The sequence below is a fragment of the Prionailurus bengalensis genome, chromosome A2, assembly GCF_016509475.1.
Source record: "Prionailurus bengalensis isolate Pbe53 chromosome A2, Fcat_Pben_1.1_paternal_pri, whole genome shotgun sequence".
In the NCBI taxonomy this organism is placed as follows: Eukaryota; Metazoa; Chordata; class Mammalia; order Carnivora; family Felidae; genus Prionailurus; species Prionailurus bengalensis.
Window position 1 is genome coordinate 51,205,254 of NC_057348.1, and position 17,565 is coordinate 51,222,818.

General features: G+C 51.8%; 1 protein-coding gene across 14 annotated transcripts; it reads left to right on the plus strand.

The window, feature by feature from the left end:
- Positions 1–884: 884 nt before the first annotated feature.
- Positions 885–16,274, plus strand: BRPF1 (bromodomain and PHD finger containing 1). 14 transcript variants are annotated; one of them, XM_043588038.1, is made up of 14 exons: positions 885–998; positions 2,894–3,502; positions 7,018–7,977; positions 8,778–8,940; positions 9,359–9,490; positions 9,899–10,045; positions 10,825–11,134; positions 11,463–11,786; positions 12,106–12,390; positions 12,888–13,035; positions 13,829–13,965; positions 14,068–14,186; positions 14,532–14,686; positions 15,424–16,274. In XM_043588038.1, the coding sequence occupies exons 2-14, from the start codon at positions 2,904–2,906 to the stop codon at positions 15,605–15,607; spliced, it is 3,663 nt and encodes a 1,220-aa protein (XP_043443973.1). In that variant the 5' UTR covers positions 885–998; positions 2,894–2,903; the 3' UTR covers positions 15,608–16,274. The 14 variants fall into 14 exon arrangements, with proteins under 14 accessions (XP_043443973.1, XP_043443974.1, XP_043443975.1 ...); XM_043588039.1 differs by having other exon boundaries at positions 11,466–11,786; XM_043588040.1 differs by having other exon boundaries at positions 9,899–10,027.
- The last annotated feature ends 1,291 nt before the right edge of the window (positions 16,275–17,565 follow it).

Here is a 17,565-nt window from a genome sequence, read left to right on the forward strand (position 1 = left end):
TTTCCTGAGGCCCACTCTTCTGTTTAGCCCCACCCTTTCACCGTTGTTCAGCCCCTATTCTCCTTACTGAGGCCCGCTTTACAGATGTCCCCGCCCACTCCCCGCAAACTCCGCCCCTTGGACTGCTTTATTCTCTTCCAGACCCGCCCCACCTCTACCCATAACTCCGAGTCCTTCCTTAGGCTCCAGCCAGCGTCCTTCTTGCTCCCGGCCCTGCCCCCAGCCCCGCCCCGTGGCTCCGGCCCCGCCTCGCCGCCTTTCTCGGAGACCAAGGCCAGGTCCCCACTGCAGCCGCGGCGCCAGCAGGAGGGAGGGAGGAGGCAGAGGGGGAAGGGAGAAGGGCGGGCTCCTCAAGCCCAGCCCCGCGCTCATCGTCCGTGCCCGCAGATTCGCCACAAACGGCCCGACCACTCCGGATCTGGAATACCGCGACTTCAGCTTACAGGAACTCAACTCTAAGGTGGAGGTGCTACAGAAGTCATGTGGGGTGCCTACGGGCCCTTCCGAGTCTCAGAGAAAGGCCTCTCAAGACTCAGCAGGCGGGCGGGGATCTGTGGCGAAAGTGCAGATCGACAGCGCCGAGGCGCCGCGTTTACCCTGCGCAGACGCCGTCGCCGCCGCTGCTGCCGCCGCCGCTGCCACTGCCTTTGCCGCCACGGTCTCCGCCGCCGCCGTCCCCGCGCTGCCTCCGGGGTCTTCCATTGTTCCGGCCGTGCCGGGTCCCGAGGCCGGACAACCTAGAGGCTCTCGAAACCGGCGGCGGCCGACGGAGTTGAGACACCAGGGCGCCGGCGGGACCGGGAGCGGCAGGGGTCAGCGCGGGAATCCCGGGGAGCCGGGGCCAGAGCGTGGGGCGGCAGGGTGCCGGGGTGGCGAGGTCTGCGGTCTCCGGAGTAGGGGCTCTCTCTCCCCGGCCCGTCTTTCCCCGCCGGCCTCCCCAACTGGGGTCGGAGCCCCGGCGGGCGCCCCCGGCAATGAGCCCGGACTCGAGGTGGCCGGTGAGTGCGGGCCTGGGACCAGGGCGGGAGTGGCCAGCGGGGAAAGGCTAGACTACTTTCGTGGGGCGTGCACTGAGCTGCCCGGTCCGAGGGCCTCTTGGGCCACTCGAGCCGGGAGAACTGACAGTGCATTAGCTCCCAGCCTGCGTCCCAGGGCAACAGAGTATCCTCCAGGGCTCCCTGGGCCAATGGCAGGAGGGGAGCCTTGTTTAACATGTTACACTTCGACAAAAGGGAAACGTCGCCGCATCCGGGAGAGGGCTGCGGGCACCGCCTGGGCCCGGCCTGATCCCTCCGGCCCCCGCCCCCTACTTCCTCCAGCCCCCTGAACTCTGCCGCCATACCCCTGTGGGCTCTGGGTCTTCCTCACGGGCTTCCAGTCTGAGTTCTTGTCTCCACCCCGTGTGCCCTGCCGCCCAGTCCCAGTGGGACATCTGCCGGGGGCTCTGTGCTACTTTGGGAGCCAGGGCGACAGAGATGCAGGATACACCAGGGACCGACCCATCATTGAAAGAGAAGAGCTTGCCTGTTCCTCTGATTGGTTTGTGTTTAAAGACACAGCTGCAGGTAGGAAGTAAAAGTGAGTTGGAGTAGAGGGAGTAGTTTTACCGATGTAGAAGTCAGGGGCACTGACAGAGAGGCTGGAGCAGCCCACTTGGCTTGGCTAAGTCACAGGAGAGAAGCCAAGAGATGTCACCGTTTGTCTAGGAGCTCAGGGTGGCTTTGCCTGGAATGATGCCAACACCCTAGCTGAATTGTTGAAGTCAGCTAGGCCTGGAGAAATTGGGGCAGTCTCTGACCACGTTGGGCTTCCTGGGGGCTGGTGCCATCTGCTGTCACTACTCACCCAGGAACATTGGAGAGGAGGAAGGGAAGGCCCTAAGGACCGGCATGGAACTGAATGTGCCTAGATTGTCATGCTCTTGTTTGTACTCTTAAGTACCTGGTTATCACTCCCAGAGCCAGGGCCAGGGCATAGGCTTCCCCTAAACACCTCAGAAATGAACTGCTTCTTTCTGTAATGCAATGATTTCTGCTGGTGACCAGGATTAAATCATTGGCTATCCATTCAAACTTCTACATGGGTTAACACTAGCCTTCATCTGTCAGATGATCTGATGATCCCCTCATTCAGTATTCATTAAACAAGTTCTTTATTCATTTGCCAAAAACTGAGTGTCCACTACATGCCAGGTCCTGGGAATATATAGAGGTGGGTAGGCTCTCTGATGTCTGCACTGTATAGCACCTGGTCTAGTGGGAGGAGACAAAGAACTTCCAGTGTGGTAAGTGCCTTGGTGGAGATGACAATGGAATGCTATGGAAACACAGCCCTCCGTGGGAAAGACAAATCATAACAGAAGAAGTGACATTTGAGTTGGGTTTTGAAGAATGAGTAGGAGCTCACCAATCAGGATGGAAACCATTTCAAATCTTGCAGGAATGAGAGGTTATAACATTCAGGGAATGGCAAATTGCCCAGGGTAGACAGAAGCACAGCTGTAACAAGTGAAAAGAAGAGTCTGGAAAGGAGGACTAGAGCCAATGAAAGGGGTACCTTGAATATCATCCTAGGAAATTTGGATATTATCCTGAAATAAGTGGGGAGCATCAGGAAGCTTTTAATCAAAAGATTACATGGCTGTTGCTACTTGGTAAAAGATCACTCTGGCCACATTATATGAAGTTAAGCTAGAATAGTTGAGATATGGGGCAGGATGACCAAGCAGGAGGCGATGAGGCCCAGACTGCCCATGGTATGGAGGTGATGGCATTTGGAGTCACTGTAAAGGTGGGCTGGCCAGGACCTTTGGGGAGAAGGGGAGGGCTGGAGAGAGTAGTGGATGACCAGGAACTCTTCCCCAGGCCTGTGCTAACTGATATGTACATTCTAGATGTGACAGCATGGGGGTGGACTTTGATGTGAAGACTTTCTGCCACAACTTGCGGGCAACTAAGCCACCATATGAGTGCCCCGTGGAGACCTGCCGTAAGGTCTACAAGAGTTACAGTGGTATTGAGTACCACCTATATCACTATGACCACGACAACCCACCACCCCCGCAGCAGACTCCACTCCGCAAGCACAAAAAGAAGGGGCGCCAATCACGCCCAGCCAACAAGCAGTCGCCCAGCCCCTCAGAGGTATCCCAGTCACCCGGCCGTGAGGTGATGAGCTACGCGCAGGCCCAGCGCATGGTGGAGGTGGACCTGCACGGCCGAGTCCACCGCATCAGCATCTTTGACAACCTGGATGTGGTGTCAGAGGATGAGGAGGCCCCTGAGGAGGCTCCTGAGACTGGTAGCAACAAGGAGAACACCGAGACACCAGCTGCTACTCCCAAGTCAGGCAAGCATAAGAACAAGGAAAAGCGCAAGGACTCCAACCATCACCACCACCATAATGCTTCTGTGAGCACCACTCCCAAGCTGCCAGAGGTGGTATACCGGGAGTTGGAGCAGGACACCCCCGATGCCCCACCCCGGCCGACTTCCTATTACCGGTAAGGCCACCTCCACCTCCCAACTCTGGAAAACTGGTCAGGCAGGGCTCAGGAGCTGAGGCGTAACAGGGAGCAGATAGGAGAGTGGCAGAGATAAAGGATAGCAGAAGCACACTGGTCCTGCCAGGGCGGTGAGAGGAACGTGCCCCAGCTAATGATGGTGGCACTTACTATATACTGCCATATGCCAGGCCCTGCACTGGGTACTTTGCAGTCACTCCTTTATTTTATTCTCACAATTCTCTCAGGTAGGTATCGTTCTCATTTCACAGATGAGGAATGCACAGTCCAGAAAGGGGGCCAGACTTACCGAAAGTCACGTGCCAGTAGATAGTGGAACTGGGATTCAAATCCAGGTTCCTCTGACTCCAAATCTGCAGTTTTCACTATATCAAAAAATCATGTGTCTGGTTCCTGACCCTCTCCACTCCATCACTGTGTAACCTTGAGAAAGTTGTCTGGCTTCTGGTTTTCTAATGACTCCATCTGCAGAGCCGGTATAATATTCCTCTGCCGGCCTAGAGGTAGAAGACTAAGCACACTGATTTCATAAGGTCCCTAAAGCAATTTGCAAATTTGCAGAGGTAATTTTCCCACCATTCTGTTACTGTCACCCATCCTTTAACATGTGTAAGCAATATTTTTATCACCTATGGTTTGTGCTCCTCCATTGGCCCTAGTATTTATTTCACTTAACTGTTTCTTGGAACCCCACTTCCTTGCAAAATTAGTCATGGTGGCTCTAACAAAGTTACAGGCATAAGGCTAAATTCCTTTAACACAAGGTAAGAAATGAAGGGGTGGGGGAAATTTGGTGGTGGAGCTATGTACAGAAACCTTAGCTGGAGGATGGGAGAAAAATCAAGTATAAACCTTCTCTCTGAGTCTTGGCATCCAAGGCAAAGAGGGCATTCAGATAAGTTAAGGAGCAGTATTTGGTGTCAACTAATCAGAAGGCCTAATCTCTGAGAAGGACTTGTAAAGGTTTTTATATGAAAGGTGGTTTTTTTACCAAAAGTGCAATCCGTGTGATGGTATGCTGAATCTCCGTTCTTTAAAATCAAGTCTGTGGGCACTCCAGTGATTTGGCCCGGTATGTCACTTTGGTCCCTCCCTTGTTCACACGTTATACAGTCTCCTCTTCCTGTCTTTCATCCATCCAGCCCAGCTTCACCTCCTTCTCCTTCTGGATTTGCACTGCCTCTCTTTTATGTTAGCAGTGACTGTTAGGCTCACCCCCCAAAATACAAACCCTTGTTCGGGCCAGCCTTTTCTCCTAAGAGCTCTTCAGCCTTCTCTGCTCTGATAGGCAATCCAAACCAGTTCCTTCCACTCCATTTCTTCCTCCCTCTGCTCAGATTCACTCCTTATTCCTGGGGATCAAATCTGTTCTCCAGGGCAGCAATTCTCAGCTGGTACACTGTGATCAGCTGGGAGGTGTGTTGCATGTCATTTATTACTACTGTTAATAGAACTGTCCAAGTTTTGCAAATGATATTTTTTATATATAAATTCGAGAAGATTTGAGGTCATCTCTCTAACAACACCAATTTCTCTTGCTTGCATCTAATATATGCTTTCTTAAGGAGAAAAGAGGGTGGAGTGTAGGCTGGTGTGCCAGGAATTGTACATGACATGCAGCCTACATTATCTGTGCCACAGCCTGTAATCTAGGTGCACTGTGGGAGTGTGTTATATACCATCGCATAATGTCACATATGTTATGGCAGAGCAAAGGTTGAGAACAAGTGCCAAGGCCTAGCAGGGGCTGGATAGTTCATACAATCTCTAAGCCACACCCTTTTTCAAGGATGAGGACATTGCAGTCATTTGGGGTAAAGGGCTAAGAAAGAAACTGCTTCCTATAGATACAGTATTTTAGTTTCCTCCATTCCACCCTCAAAATGCCTTTGAAATGAACAACTGTGCCTATTTCTGTGTGGTGATTCAGACATGGTCCTTGCCTCTAGCCTGTAGTGGAGGAGTTAGACACATAAATAGTTATAATACAAGGCAAGATAGTTCAGGGCTATACAAAAGCTAATAATAAAGCCAAGGTTTATTGAGTACTTGCATCATGCCAGGAACTGTTCTAAATACCTTATCTGTATTAACTCATTTAATGCTCACAACAGCTGTGTGAAATAGGTACAGGTTAGCATCACCACTTTATAGATGAGGAAACAGAGGCCCAGGGAGATCACCTTATTTGCCTGCTGTCATACAGAGCATGGCTCCCAAGCCTATGCTCTTCTGGCCTACTCTAGCACCCAGAGCTCCATTTCTCTTGTGGAGAGGGGAGTGGAGGGACAGAAACTAACATTTATTTAGGGCCTGCTATGTGCCACTTCAGTTAACCCATTCATTTTTTTAAATTCCATTTAATCCTGACAAGTGTCTTTGGGAGTAAATAGTAGCATCCTCATTCTCTTATCAATAAAACTGAGTTCAGGAAGGACCAGTGATGTCTTGAAGGTCAGAGTGGCAGAGCCAGGATTTAAATCCATGTTTTCAGAAACCAAAGCCCCATTCTTTCCATTGTAAAACATATATAAAACATATATATAATTTGCAAGTGATACTTGCGGACCTTTCTTCTCCTAACTCTGCACCATCATCCAGACCTGTAGCTTTACAGTACCAGAGTCCAGGCCATCTAGGGCATAGCAGGGGCATGGGGAGCCTGCTCTGTATGCCAGGCACCTGGAGCAGCCCTCAGCTCCAGTCTGGCTGGCCCAATGAGTGTGTAGGGTAGAGTCTGAATTCTAGTTCTGCCACTTCCTGGTTGTAGGACCTATCTGTGTTAGACAGCTAATTAACTTCTCAAAGCTTCATTTTCCTCATCCTCAAAATAAGGGCAATATGAACACTGATGCTATGGCTGTGGTGAGAATCAATGTGGTAACAGTACAATGCTTGGCTCATAGTAAATGCTCAGTAAATCTTAGCTATTCTGTTATCTTCCAAGGCTATGCAAAAAACAAACACAATATGAAGAGTTTGAGGGAGCCCTGAGCTGCATTAGCTGACATAAGACCCATGGCAACTCCATTCAGGTTGCTGCCAGTTGGTACTAAAACATATATATAATTTGCAAGTGATACTTGCGGACCTTTCTTCTCCTAACTCTGCACCATCATCCAGACCAACCCGGTAGGTCCTAGCTGCCCTACCCTCCTCCCTTCAAGAGTTTGGTTGAGCCTCCATACCCCAGAGGAGGTGGTATAGTAGCTAGTACACAAGCTTTGGAGTCAGCAGGCCTGGGTTCACACCCTAGCTCTACCACTTTCTCCCAAGGGAGCCAGAACAGGTGAATTAACTCCCCAAACCTTAGGTTTCCTTTTCTGCAAAACAGGAATGATTACAGCACCTGGGGTTAAGGTGAGGGTGGAATGAGACAGCATAAATAAAGGCACAGACCTGGCAGTGTGTAAGCGTCCAGCAACTGTAACCCATTTTCTTTAGGGGAAGGAAATCTCAACTATATGATGCTGAGCTGCCTATGTGCACTGCAGGTACATTGAGAAGTCGGCAGAGGAGCTGGACGAGGAAGTAGAGTATGACATGGACGAGGAGGACTACATCTGGCTGGATATCATGAATGAGCGGCGGAAGACAGAGGGTGTGAGTCCCATCCCGCAGGAGATCTTTGAGTACCTAATGGACCGGCTGGAGAAGGAGTCCTACTTTGAAAGCCACAATAAAGGTGACCCCAATGCACTAGTGGATGAGGATGCTGTGTGCTGTATCTGCAATGATGGTGAGTGCCAGAACAGCAATGTCATCCTATTCTGTGACATGTGCAACCTGGCTGTGCACCAAGAGTGCTACGGTGTCCCCTACATCCCTGAGGGCCAGTGGCTGTGCCGCCGCTGCCTACAGTCACCCTCCCGGGCTGTGGACTGTGCCCTGTGCCCCAACAAGGGTGGTGCCTTCAAGCAGACAGATGATGGGCGCTGGGCCCATGTGGTGTGTGCCCTGTGGATCCCTGAAGTCTGCTTTGCCAACACAGTCTTCCTGGAGCCTATCGACAGCATCGAGCACATCCCACCAGCTCGCTGGAAGCTGACCTGCTATATTTGCAAACAGCGGGGCTCAGGGGCATGCATTCAGTGTCACAAGGCCAACTGCTACACAGCCTTCCACGTGACATGTGCCCAGCAGGCTGGCCTTTACATGAAGATGGAGCCTGTGCGAGAGACAGGTGCCAATGGCACTTCTTTCAGCGTCCGCAAGACGGCCTACTGTGACATCCACACACCCCCAGGTTCAGCACGCCGCTTGCCTGCCCTGTCCCACAGTGAGGGTGAGGAGGATGAGGATGAGGAGGAGGATGAGGGTAAGAGTTGGAGCTCAGAGAAGGTCAAGAAGGCCAAGGCCAAGTCCCGGATCAAGATGAAGAAGGCACGGAAGATCCTGGCAGAGAAACGGGCCGCAGCACCTGTGGTGTCGGTGCCCTGCATCCCACCACACAGGTATGTGGGGAGCAGATGGGTAGGCTGGTAAGGGAAGAAGAAGCCCTCTTAGAGACTGATAGCCCCGAGTGGAGTGACAGGGTTGGGTTCTCTTATTAGAAGCTACAAAGAAGGTCAAAACAAAACACCAGATTCCAAAAGAAGTTAGCCCTAGCAGGTCACCAGACTTTTATCTTAGGAGCCAGAAATTTCAGCTTTTATCTGTCAGACCTAACATGTTTTCAGCTGCCCTTCATTTTATGGTCTGGTTTAAGTAGGAAGAAAGAGGATGTAGTAGCTATCAGCCACAGTGGCAGAAATACTCTCACCCTGAACAGAGAAATGGAAAAAGGGGGAAGGAGTTGTGAAGTGGTCACTACCACAAATGAATCCAAATGACGGCTGCCATCATCAGTTATTTTTAACTTTCTCTTGTGCTGTCTAGTTAATTTCCTCTAGTGTACTGCTCTACAATTATACTTTATCCTAAAACCTTCCAAGGCTCAGGCTGAGCAGGGTATCCCAGAGTCAAATAGTACTCTGGGCTGCTGTGACAAGAGCAGTCTTAGAGGCCAAACTCCTCATATGAGTTCACCCAACTTCGTGAACAGGGTCAGGGATCTGGCTTCATGCTGGGAATTTGGCTTCCTGTCTGGTACTGTTTGCTCTTCTTCGCATTAAGCCAAGTGTCACAGGCCTTTTTGACAATAGACTTACTCCAGATTCAACTCCATTCAGGAATTCTCACCAGCCAGAGACACCTGTTCTGCTTAAGAAAATAATGGCCCAACAGGTTTTTATCTTTATTCCCTGCTTCACAGGCTCAGTAAAATCACCAACCGCCTGACCATCCAAAGGAAGAGCCAGTTCATGCAGAGGCTACACAGCTACTGGACGCTGAAACGACAGTCACGAAATGGAGTCCCGCTGCTACGTCGCCTGCAGACACATCTGCAGTCTCAGAGGAATTGTGACCAAGTCGGGGTACCGTGTCAGATTCCCTATGGGCTCTGGGAACTGGGGCCAGGGACATAAAGGACTGAGATATATGATAATAGTTTTCAGTGTCCGAGAGCTTAGGCTATTTCCTCCTTTAAAGTAGCCCTCAAACCAAACTCAGGATGAGATCCTTACAGATTGTCTGCACGTTAAAAGGGCACTGTTCCTGTGTGTTCCTTCATGCATTCATTCAACAAGCATAAACCAACCATTGATTCTGTGCCAGATCTAGGGGACACATAAGTATAGGAATTCCCACTTTAGCTAGTGAGGCTGCCAGTAAATTACTGTGCTACCTCCTTCAGTTTTACCTGACATTGACCCAAGCTTCCTGGGCTCTTCTTCCCTCTGGCCTTTCTTCTGGCTTCCTTATCATCTACCAATCCCCTTCTTGCCTCTACAGAGAGATTCTGAGGATAAGAACTGGGCCCTCAAAGAACAGCTCAAGTCCTGGCAGCGCCTCCGGCACGACCTGGAGCGAGCTCGGCTGCTGGTGGAGCTGATCCGCAAGCGGGAGAAACTCAAAAGGGAGACGGTGAGTGCTCCTGGGTCAAGTCTGTTTTTCAGAGGAGAAAACATTCCTGGGACAAGGAAAAGCCTTTGTCCCCTGGCCAGGAAGCAATAGGGCTGATGCTGGAGTCAGGTCTCAATGGTGCCCAGTGTGTTCTCCAGCTCACTGCAAGCAGCATGTCACAGAAGAGGATGAACGGGACCCTCAATTATGTGATACAGGTAGCTGGCACTGGGAGTTCAAGGAAGAAAAAGGCCAGAGTAGTCAGGGAAGGTTTCACCAGGTGGGGCCTTGTAGGAAAGTAGACCTGAGTGTGTCAGCTGTGGGCAGGAGAGAAGGAAGGCAGTTTCCCAAACCAGCTGCTACCATCCCTTCAGACCTCTTCCAAGGGACTGGCCTGGGCCTGGCTGATCGGGCCTTTATGTGTGTCAGATCAAGGTCCAGCAGATCGCCATGGAGATGCAGCTGACCCCCTTCCTCATCCTCCTTCGCAAAACCTTGGAGCAGCTCCAAGAAAAGGACACAGGCAACATCTTCAGCGAGCCGGTCCCTCTGTCTGAGGTAACCGAATTGGACGAAGTAAGAATCCCTTCCCCTCACTCCACCTTTCTGTTCCTCTCCCAGTTGGACCCCTGCTGCAGGTCTGGGCCAGGGACTAGGAGGGGACTGTGAAGAGAGGGGCTGGTGGCTCTGGGGCTCCAGGATAACTGGAGCCACATGCATCACCTGGACTCTGTCTTGTCCCTGTCACACCCCAAGGGCCCAGAATGGGAGGCAATCTGCACTCCTTCCCCAGAGGCAGGGACTGAGTCTGCCAAATGAATAATCCCAGGGCAGGAAGACACTTTCGGGGTGCTGAACCCTAGAACGGAGACTTTAGAAGGCTCAGCACCTAAAGAACCAGCTCTGAAGCCCTAGGTCCTGACTGGCAGACTCTTCTCTCTAAAAGGTATAAAACGAGAGGCCCGAGGCAGTAGCCTCCTTATATGTCTTAATGATAAGTAAAAGAGCTATAGGAATGCAAAGTGGTGTTATTTCCAAATGATTGCCCTAGCCATTTTCTTACTGAAGCCTCTTGGCTCTAGGAGGTAGATTTGACTGTAATTTCATCACCATTTTCCAGGTGAGGAAAAAGAAGGCCCAAAGAGGTTAAGAGACTTGCCATGGTCACACAGCTTGTGACTGGTAAAGTCAAGACTAGAATCCAGCTTTCCTTTCCCCTGTGCTATATGCCTGCCTCTAACTGTGGTGGGAGGAGGTTGCTGGATGCTTTTCAGGGGGTGGGGGTGTTAGGAGCAAGGGTTCAGGGCAAATGAGGAGCATATCTCCACTTAGCCACGCCTACCCTGCTCTCCCAGGTACCTGACTACCTAGACCACATCAAAAAGCCCATGGACTTTTTCACCATGAAGCAGAACTTGGAGGCTTACCGCTACCTGAACTTTGATGATTTTGAGGAGGACTTCAACCTTATCGTCAGCAACTGCCTCAAGTATAACGCCAAGGACACCATCTTCTACCGGGCAGCAGTGCGGCTCCGAGAACAGGGTGGCGCTGTGCTCCGCCAGGCCCGGCGCCAGGCAGAAAAAATGGGCATTGACTTTGAGACGGGCATGCATATCCCCCACAGCCTGGCTGGAGATGAGGCCCCACAGCACACTGAAGATGGTGGGTGATAAATCATGCTACACACATAGAGGCCAATGCCAGGGATGAATGGCTTTCCAAAAGTCCCCTACTGGGAACAGGCAGTGTAGGCAGGAAGTAGCTAGCCTGAGCAGTGGCAAACTATCCCCAGGAATGCTCCCCAAGAAGCCAGACTGGGTGAATGGATAGCAGTGCCTACCCTTCCACATCTTGGTGCTGCTGTTTTACAGCTGTTCCTGGTGAGAAGCCAAAGGGAAAAGAGTGGGTTTCTTGTTGCCTGCTCAGGTTCAGGGGGCCCAGAGGCCTACCCTAAGTTTGACCTTTCCCCACCCCCTGTGTCCACTCGTAGCAGCAGAGGAAGAGCGGCTGATCCTGCTAGAGAACCAGAAGCACCTGCCAGTGGAAGAGCAGCTGAAGTTGTTGCTGGAGCGGCTGGATGAGGTGAATGCCAGCAAGCAGAGTGTGAGTCGTTCACGGCGTGCAAAGATGATCAAGAAAGAGATGACGGCACTGCGGCGGAAGCTTGCCCACCAGCGGGAAACTGGAAGGGATGGGCCTGAGCGTCATGGCCCCTCCAGCCGGGGCAGCCTGACACCCCACCCGGCAGCATGTGACAAGGACGGGCAGACAGACAGTGCCGCCGAAGAGAGCAGCAGCCAGGAGACAACCAAAGGTCTGAACCCCTAGCAAGGTGGACCCCAAAGCCAGCTAGACTTGACTCTGTAGCACACACTCAGCCACTGCCATCCCCCAGGCAGAGGTCCCTCCTACACAGCTAGCTGTACTTTCTCCCTCATTCCCCATTCAGGGGCCTCTTAGCTGCCTCTCTGGCTATTGGTATAAGGGACAATGTTCCCAATTCCACAACCCCCCAGATCATCTCCCAACTCTAGCTGGAGTAACAGTCCTATAGGCCCAGGGCATACCCTGGGTATCTACCCTTCCCACATCAGGCCCCTCACCAACTCTCCTTCTCTCTTTCTCTGCTCCAGGCCTGGGTCCCAACATGTCCTCAACCCCCGCACATGAGGTGGGCAGGAGAACCTCAGTTCTGTTCTCCAAAAAGAACCCGAAGACAGCTGGACCGCCCAAGAGGCCGGGCCGGCCCCCCAAAAACCGGGAGAGCCAGATGACCCCCAGCCACGGAGGCAGTCCTGTGGGGCCCCCCCAGCTCCCCATCATGGGCTCCCTACGTCAGCGCAAGCGGGGTAGGAGCCCCCGGCCCAGTTCGAGCTCAGACAGCGACAGTGATAAATCCACAGAAGACCCCCCAATGGGTGAGCTTCACCATCACCCAGCCCCCCGAGAGAGTGAGCAAAGTTGCCATCATTCCCAACATAACTCCCACCTGTCCCTTCATTTGCCCATAATATATCAGAGCTAGAAGGGCCCTTAGGGATCCTTTAATTCAGTCCCCTCATTTTACAGATGGGGAAACTGAAGTCCAGAAACACTGACCCAGCTAGATTCCCATCCAGGACCCTCTCCATTATATCACTTCACCTTTTCTCTTCTCACCCTCCTTGGGGATTTCCTGCCCTTTAAGCCATTTGTGTCTTAAGGCCAGTAACTGCCAAGGGCAGTGTGACGGGTGGGGCAGGACTATGGCCAACTGTGGCAGACACTGCCCAGAACTGGCTCTGCTGGCCAAAGTTGGAGGAATTTTCCAGCACAGAAGGGAAAGCCAAGCCCCTAGTCCCTCTTACCCCCATGCCATCTCTCATCTACATCTTCCTGACCGATTCCTTCCCTCCTCCCCCTCCCCCCAACCAAGACTTACCAGCTAATGGCTTCAGCGGTGGAAATCAGCCAGTGAAGAAAAGTTTCTTGGTATATCGTAATGACTGCAGCCTTCCCCGGAGCAGCTCCGACTCTGAGTCTAGCAGCAGTAGCAGCAGCAGCGCTGCCTCAGACCGAACCAGGTACCAGCCCTCCAGATCAAGGTCTGCCTCCAGGATGCCCTTTGAAGTTTCCCTCTGGGAAATAGCATGGCAGCCACTTCAGTCTAGATTAAGATGGCTCAGACCCAAAGTTCTCTGCGAAATAAACGGCATACCTAAGAACGTCACCATAATGAAATAGTGGGAACCATCCTGGGTTAAGCTGATGTTGTAGAGCAGAGAGCGTAAACTGATGCCTTGTGGCCTGGATTTGGCCTGCAGACATATTTTGTTTGGCCAGCATGGTGTTTTAAAAAAAAAAGGAATCCAGTACTGCCACATAAAATTCCTAGTGTCTGTATTCTCTTTAAAAATCCGATCTGGCGGGGCGCCTGGGTGGCGCAGTCGGTTAAGTGTCCGACTTCAGCCAGGTCACGATCTCGCAGTCCATGAGTTCGAGCCCCGCGTCAGGCTCTGGGCTGATGGCTCAGAGCCTGGAGCCCGTTTCCGATTCTGTGTCTCCCTCTCTCTCTGCCCCTCCCCTGTTCATGCTCTGTCTCTCTCTGTCCCAAAAAAAAATAAATAAAAACGTTGAAAAAAAAAAAAAAATCCGATCTGGCAAATCTAGCCAGGGGATGCACTCATCACCACCACTGTTAAATCCAGCCCATGTCAGTCACACTATTGCCAAGCCCCCGAGGGCTTTTAAGTTTGAAATTTTTCAAGTAGCCTCAGTTTTCCAAAATTCTTAGACCTGGGGGTTTAAAGAGAGGACAACTACTGTGTCATTACCCACTCTACCCTCCTTTAAGCTGAGTTCTTGTCTTGTCCACAGCACAACACCCTCAAAACAGGGCCGGGGCAAGCCCTCCTTCTCTCGGGGCACATTCCCGGAAGACAGCAGTGAAGATACCTCAGGCACTGAGAACGAGGCCTACTCCGTGGGCACTGGCCGCGGCGTGGGCCACAGCAGTAAGTACCCTCACCCAAAGCCAGGGAAGCCGGGGGCCCGGTATCAGGGCCTTGCCAGCCCCCTGGCTGCTGATCTGCTCCCTCTCTCCCATTCCTGTGAAGTGGTAAGGAAGAGTCTGGGACGGGGAGCTGGCTGGCTGTCAGAAGATGAGGACTCCCCACTGGATGCTCTGGACCTGGTGTGGGCCAAATGCCGAGGGTATCCATCATACCCAGCTCTGGTAGGCTTCCCCTTTTCTTATCATACCCCTTGCCTCCCAACCCCAGATCGTAGACACAATTAGCAGACTTTACTTACTCTCTGCTGAGCTGTAGAGAACAAGGGTCTTTGGCAGATAGATACTTAACAAGTTCCTGGTTAGTTTTTCCATCTCTCCCTTTTCTTTCCCTTTGCATCTTGGAATCTGGAATAGTTCATCATGAGAAGCCAAGGGTCAGCAATGCAGCCTTGTGGCATGATAATCTTTCTGTGTCCCAACTTCAGAGGTAGTTTCCCAATTCTTGTATAGAGTAAGTTTCGGGGAAGAAGGGAACTGAACCAAACAAAGGTCTTATTACACCCTCAGATAATTGATCCAAAGATGCCCCGGGAAGGTATGTTCCATCATGGGGTTCCTATCCCTGTGCCCCCCCTGGAGGTGCTGAAACTTGGGGAACAGATGACCCAGGAAGCCCGAGAGCATCTCTACCTCGTCCTCTTCTTTGACAACAAGCGAACCTGGTAAGGGAGGAGGGGAGCAGTTGCTGTGACTCATACAGCCACAGATGCAACCCTGGGTATGTGGGCAGGCTGCCAGGAAACTCCAGCAACAGACAGACTGGGCTATCACAGATCAGTGGGGGAGGGACTTAGATCTTTGAGCAGAAGGGTTGTGAGGGTTGTGTTGACCATGAGTCTGAGAGACTGAGTGGGCAACAGCTGACAAACAGCTGTAGCTAGAAGCTAGAGGGCCATCAGTGACTGTGACAAATGTGCTCCCCACCCAGAATCAGGTGGCTTCTAGACTTAGTTTTCCTGTCTCTGCCTCCATGGTGACAAGATGAGGATAAAATAGACATAAACATTCAGGATCTTAAATCTCTGTTCTGTCACATGTATGTAATGCAGTGTTTTTTGTGTATTGTGTGCAAAGGATATTTAATGTCAGTAAAGTCTGCCTGAAGCCTATGGGACAAGGTACCTATTTCAGGTTAGGTCATGGCCCCTTTTTGCACTCGTAAATACCCTGTGGTTACCCCGTAATGTGACTGTTGAGTGGGTGCTTTTCATCACTAGACTATGAGCAGTTCCTTGAGGGCAGGGACTGTTTCTTTTAGACTCTGTAACCCCATTACCCACCAGAACCGGGCCCATAGTGGGCACTCAGGAGGTGTTTTTGAATGAGTGAAGGAGTGATGAAGGCTGATGCTTGTTGCTTTCCCAGAGATGACTTATGTGATCCTCACCTCGTCCTACAGGCAGTGGCTGCCAAGGACTAAGCTGGTTCCTCTGGGCGTGAACCAGGACCTCGACAAGGAAAAGATGCTGGAGGGCCGCAAATCCAACATCCGCAAATCAGTGCAGATTGCTTACCACCGGGCTCTGCAGCACCGCAGCAAGGTGCAGGGCGAGCAGAGCAGCGAGACCAGTGATAGTGACTGATAATGCCCAGCACAGCCCAACCTACAGTGCCCTGCCACCTCTCTCCTCCCCCTTTGCTCACTGTCCTGGAGTGGCACCGGCCTCTGCACTGACTCATTCCTGGTCTTGGGGCCAGTCTCAGGGGAAGCTGGGTGGGGGAGGTCCCTCCCGCCCTGAGTGCAGCTGGACTGTACAGAACACTCCAAGGGCCCACGGCGGCTCTGCGCATGGAGAGGGGAGGTCTCACTGGCCAGAGAGCCCCAGAGACCTCAGCATTGTAGTGCAGGGTGGTGGGCCAAGGTTAGGACACTGCATAAAACAGGCCCTCCCACCACCTCTGTCTGCTCTGCTCATGCCAGGAGAATCTAACTGCCTAGTGGCCTGAGGCCCTTGCAGGTGGTGAGGTGAACGGGCATCTGCCCAGCCTAGCAGTGGGATTGATGTCTGTCCAGCCCGGAAGAGGGGCACTAGGTGACCCCCCTCCCCTGCTGTTGTAAATACTGTAATTAGCGGAGAATTTAAATTATTCTCATTTGTAACTGCGTTTCCGGGTCGCGCCAGAGTCATTTGGTACTAAAAAAGACTGGGGCCTGTCCCCACTTCCCTTTTTCCCATAGATGCCCCCACCTTTCAAACTGGTTTGTATTTATTTCAAAGGAAGAAAATATATTGATTCTTAGAAAATAAATAGTCTGTTTGGAATTCTTGGGTTCTTGCCTTCTGCCAGGGCAAAAAGATAAAAAGGGAGGTTGTCCCTCAGGGATGGTAAATAATTGGGCTCAAGAGGTTGCTGTGCATGCTGCATTTGTAAGACAACAGCCAGGATAATATGATAGCTCCCATTTCCCAGGCACTCACTGGATGGCAGGCCTTTTTCTAAGCACTTTTAGATACACAATTTTATGTAATCCTTGCAAAAACTATAGGGAAAGTTAATAAGGTGGTTATCTCCACAAAGATACTGAGGTTTAGAAAAATGAAGTAACTTGCCTAAGTTCCCACAACTAGGAAGGCGCAGAGCTAGGATTTGAACTCCGGTCTTTGTCTACAAAGCTGGCTCTTTAGCCAGTATTCAGAACTAACTGCTAGAAGAAGTCTACGTCTCCTTCATGAATTTCAGAGGCTTCAAGTCCTTTGCCAATAGGTTAGTCCCAAGTGCTTCGGAGTCCCCATAGCTGTGACCTTCCCGTTTAACTGGGGACGTAGCAGGTATGTAGAGGATTGCTCTGCATTCATTCCCAACCTTGGCATCTCCTTTACCGATGATTCATTCAGTTACTGCAGGAATGCTTTCCAAGTATGGGACACCTGTGGGCTGGCACACCTAGAGAGGAGACAGCCACAGGAGGTAGTTGCCCAGGGCCTTGCAGCTTTGGAGTGGAACAGACAAAAATAGCATTTGTCTGATGATAACCATGCACGTGATGCTCCTCCCTACTAGGTACTGCGGGTGGGTCACAAATCTTGCCCTTAAGGAATTTGCGGTCTACTCACTGAAAGTAACCTCATATCACAGCGCTATGAGGTGAAAAGTGGCCCAGATAAAGTTCATGTCTCCTAGGTCCTTGCTTACTGTCTTCCTCCAGAAGGGAAGAAATTACATAACACATCTTTCTTGGGCCCAGGCAGCCCGCCCTGGAAACTGGAAGAGGCAGACGGGCTGCCTCGGGCCCACACGCCCCAGTGGGCACAGGGTGTGAGATGATGGAGCATTGTTTAAGGAATGCCCTGCGACTGAAGGGAGCAGCTGGGTGGAGTGGCTGGGTAGCGCGGGGCGCGGCAGTCAGAGGACGGTCTCTGACGGAGTGAACTCTGAAGAGACCTGACTGGAGTCGAGGCTCGGCGAGGCCTTGGAGGGGAACGGCTTAGCGGGCGAGCGCGAAGACTCAATCCTCAAGCGGCGGACGCTGTGGAGACGTCTCGGCCACTCGGAGGGGCCCGAGCTGTGTTCGGGTCCAATTCTCAGTCAGGAGGGCGAA

What these genes read in the sequence shown, in the direction of transcription:
- BRPF1 (XM_043588033.1), top strand. Translation starts at nt 2,904, where the DNA reads ATGGGGGTGGACTTTGATGTGAAGACTTTCTGCCACAACTTGCGGGCA. An exon ending in CGGCCGACTTCCTATTACCG is followed by an intron (nt 3,503 to 7,017) that starts GTAAGGCCACCT and finishes TGTGCACTGCAG; the next exon opens with GTACATTGAGAAGTCGGCAG. An exon ending in GGAATTGTGACCAAGTCGGG is followed by an intron (nt 8,941 to 9,358) that starts GTACCGTGTCAG and finishes TTGCCTCTACAG; the next exon opens with AGAGATTCTGAGGATAAGAA.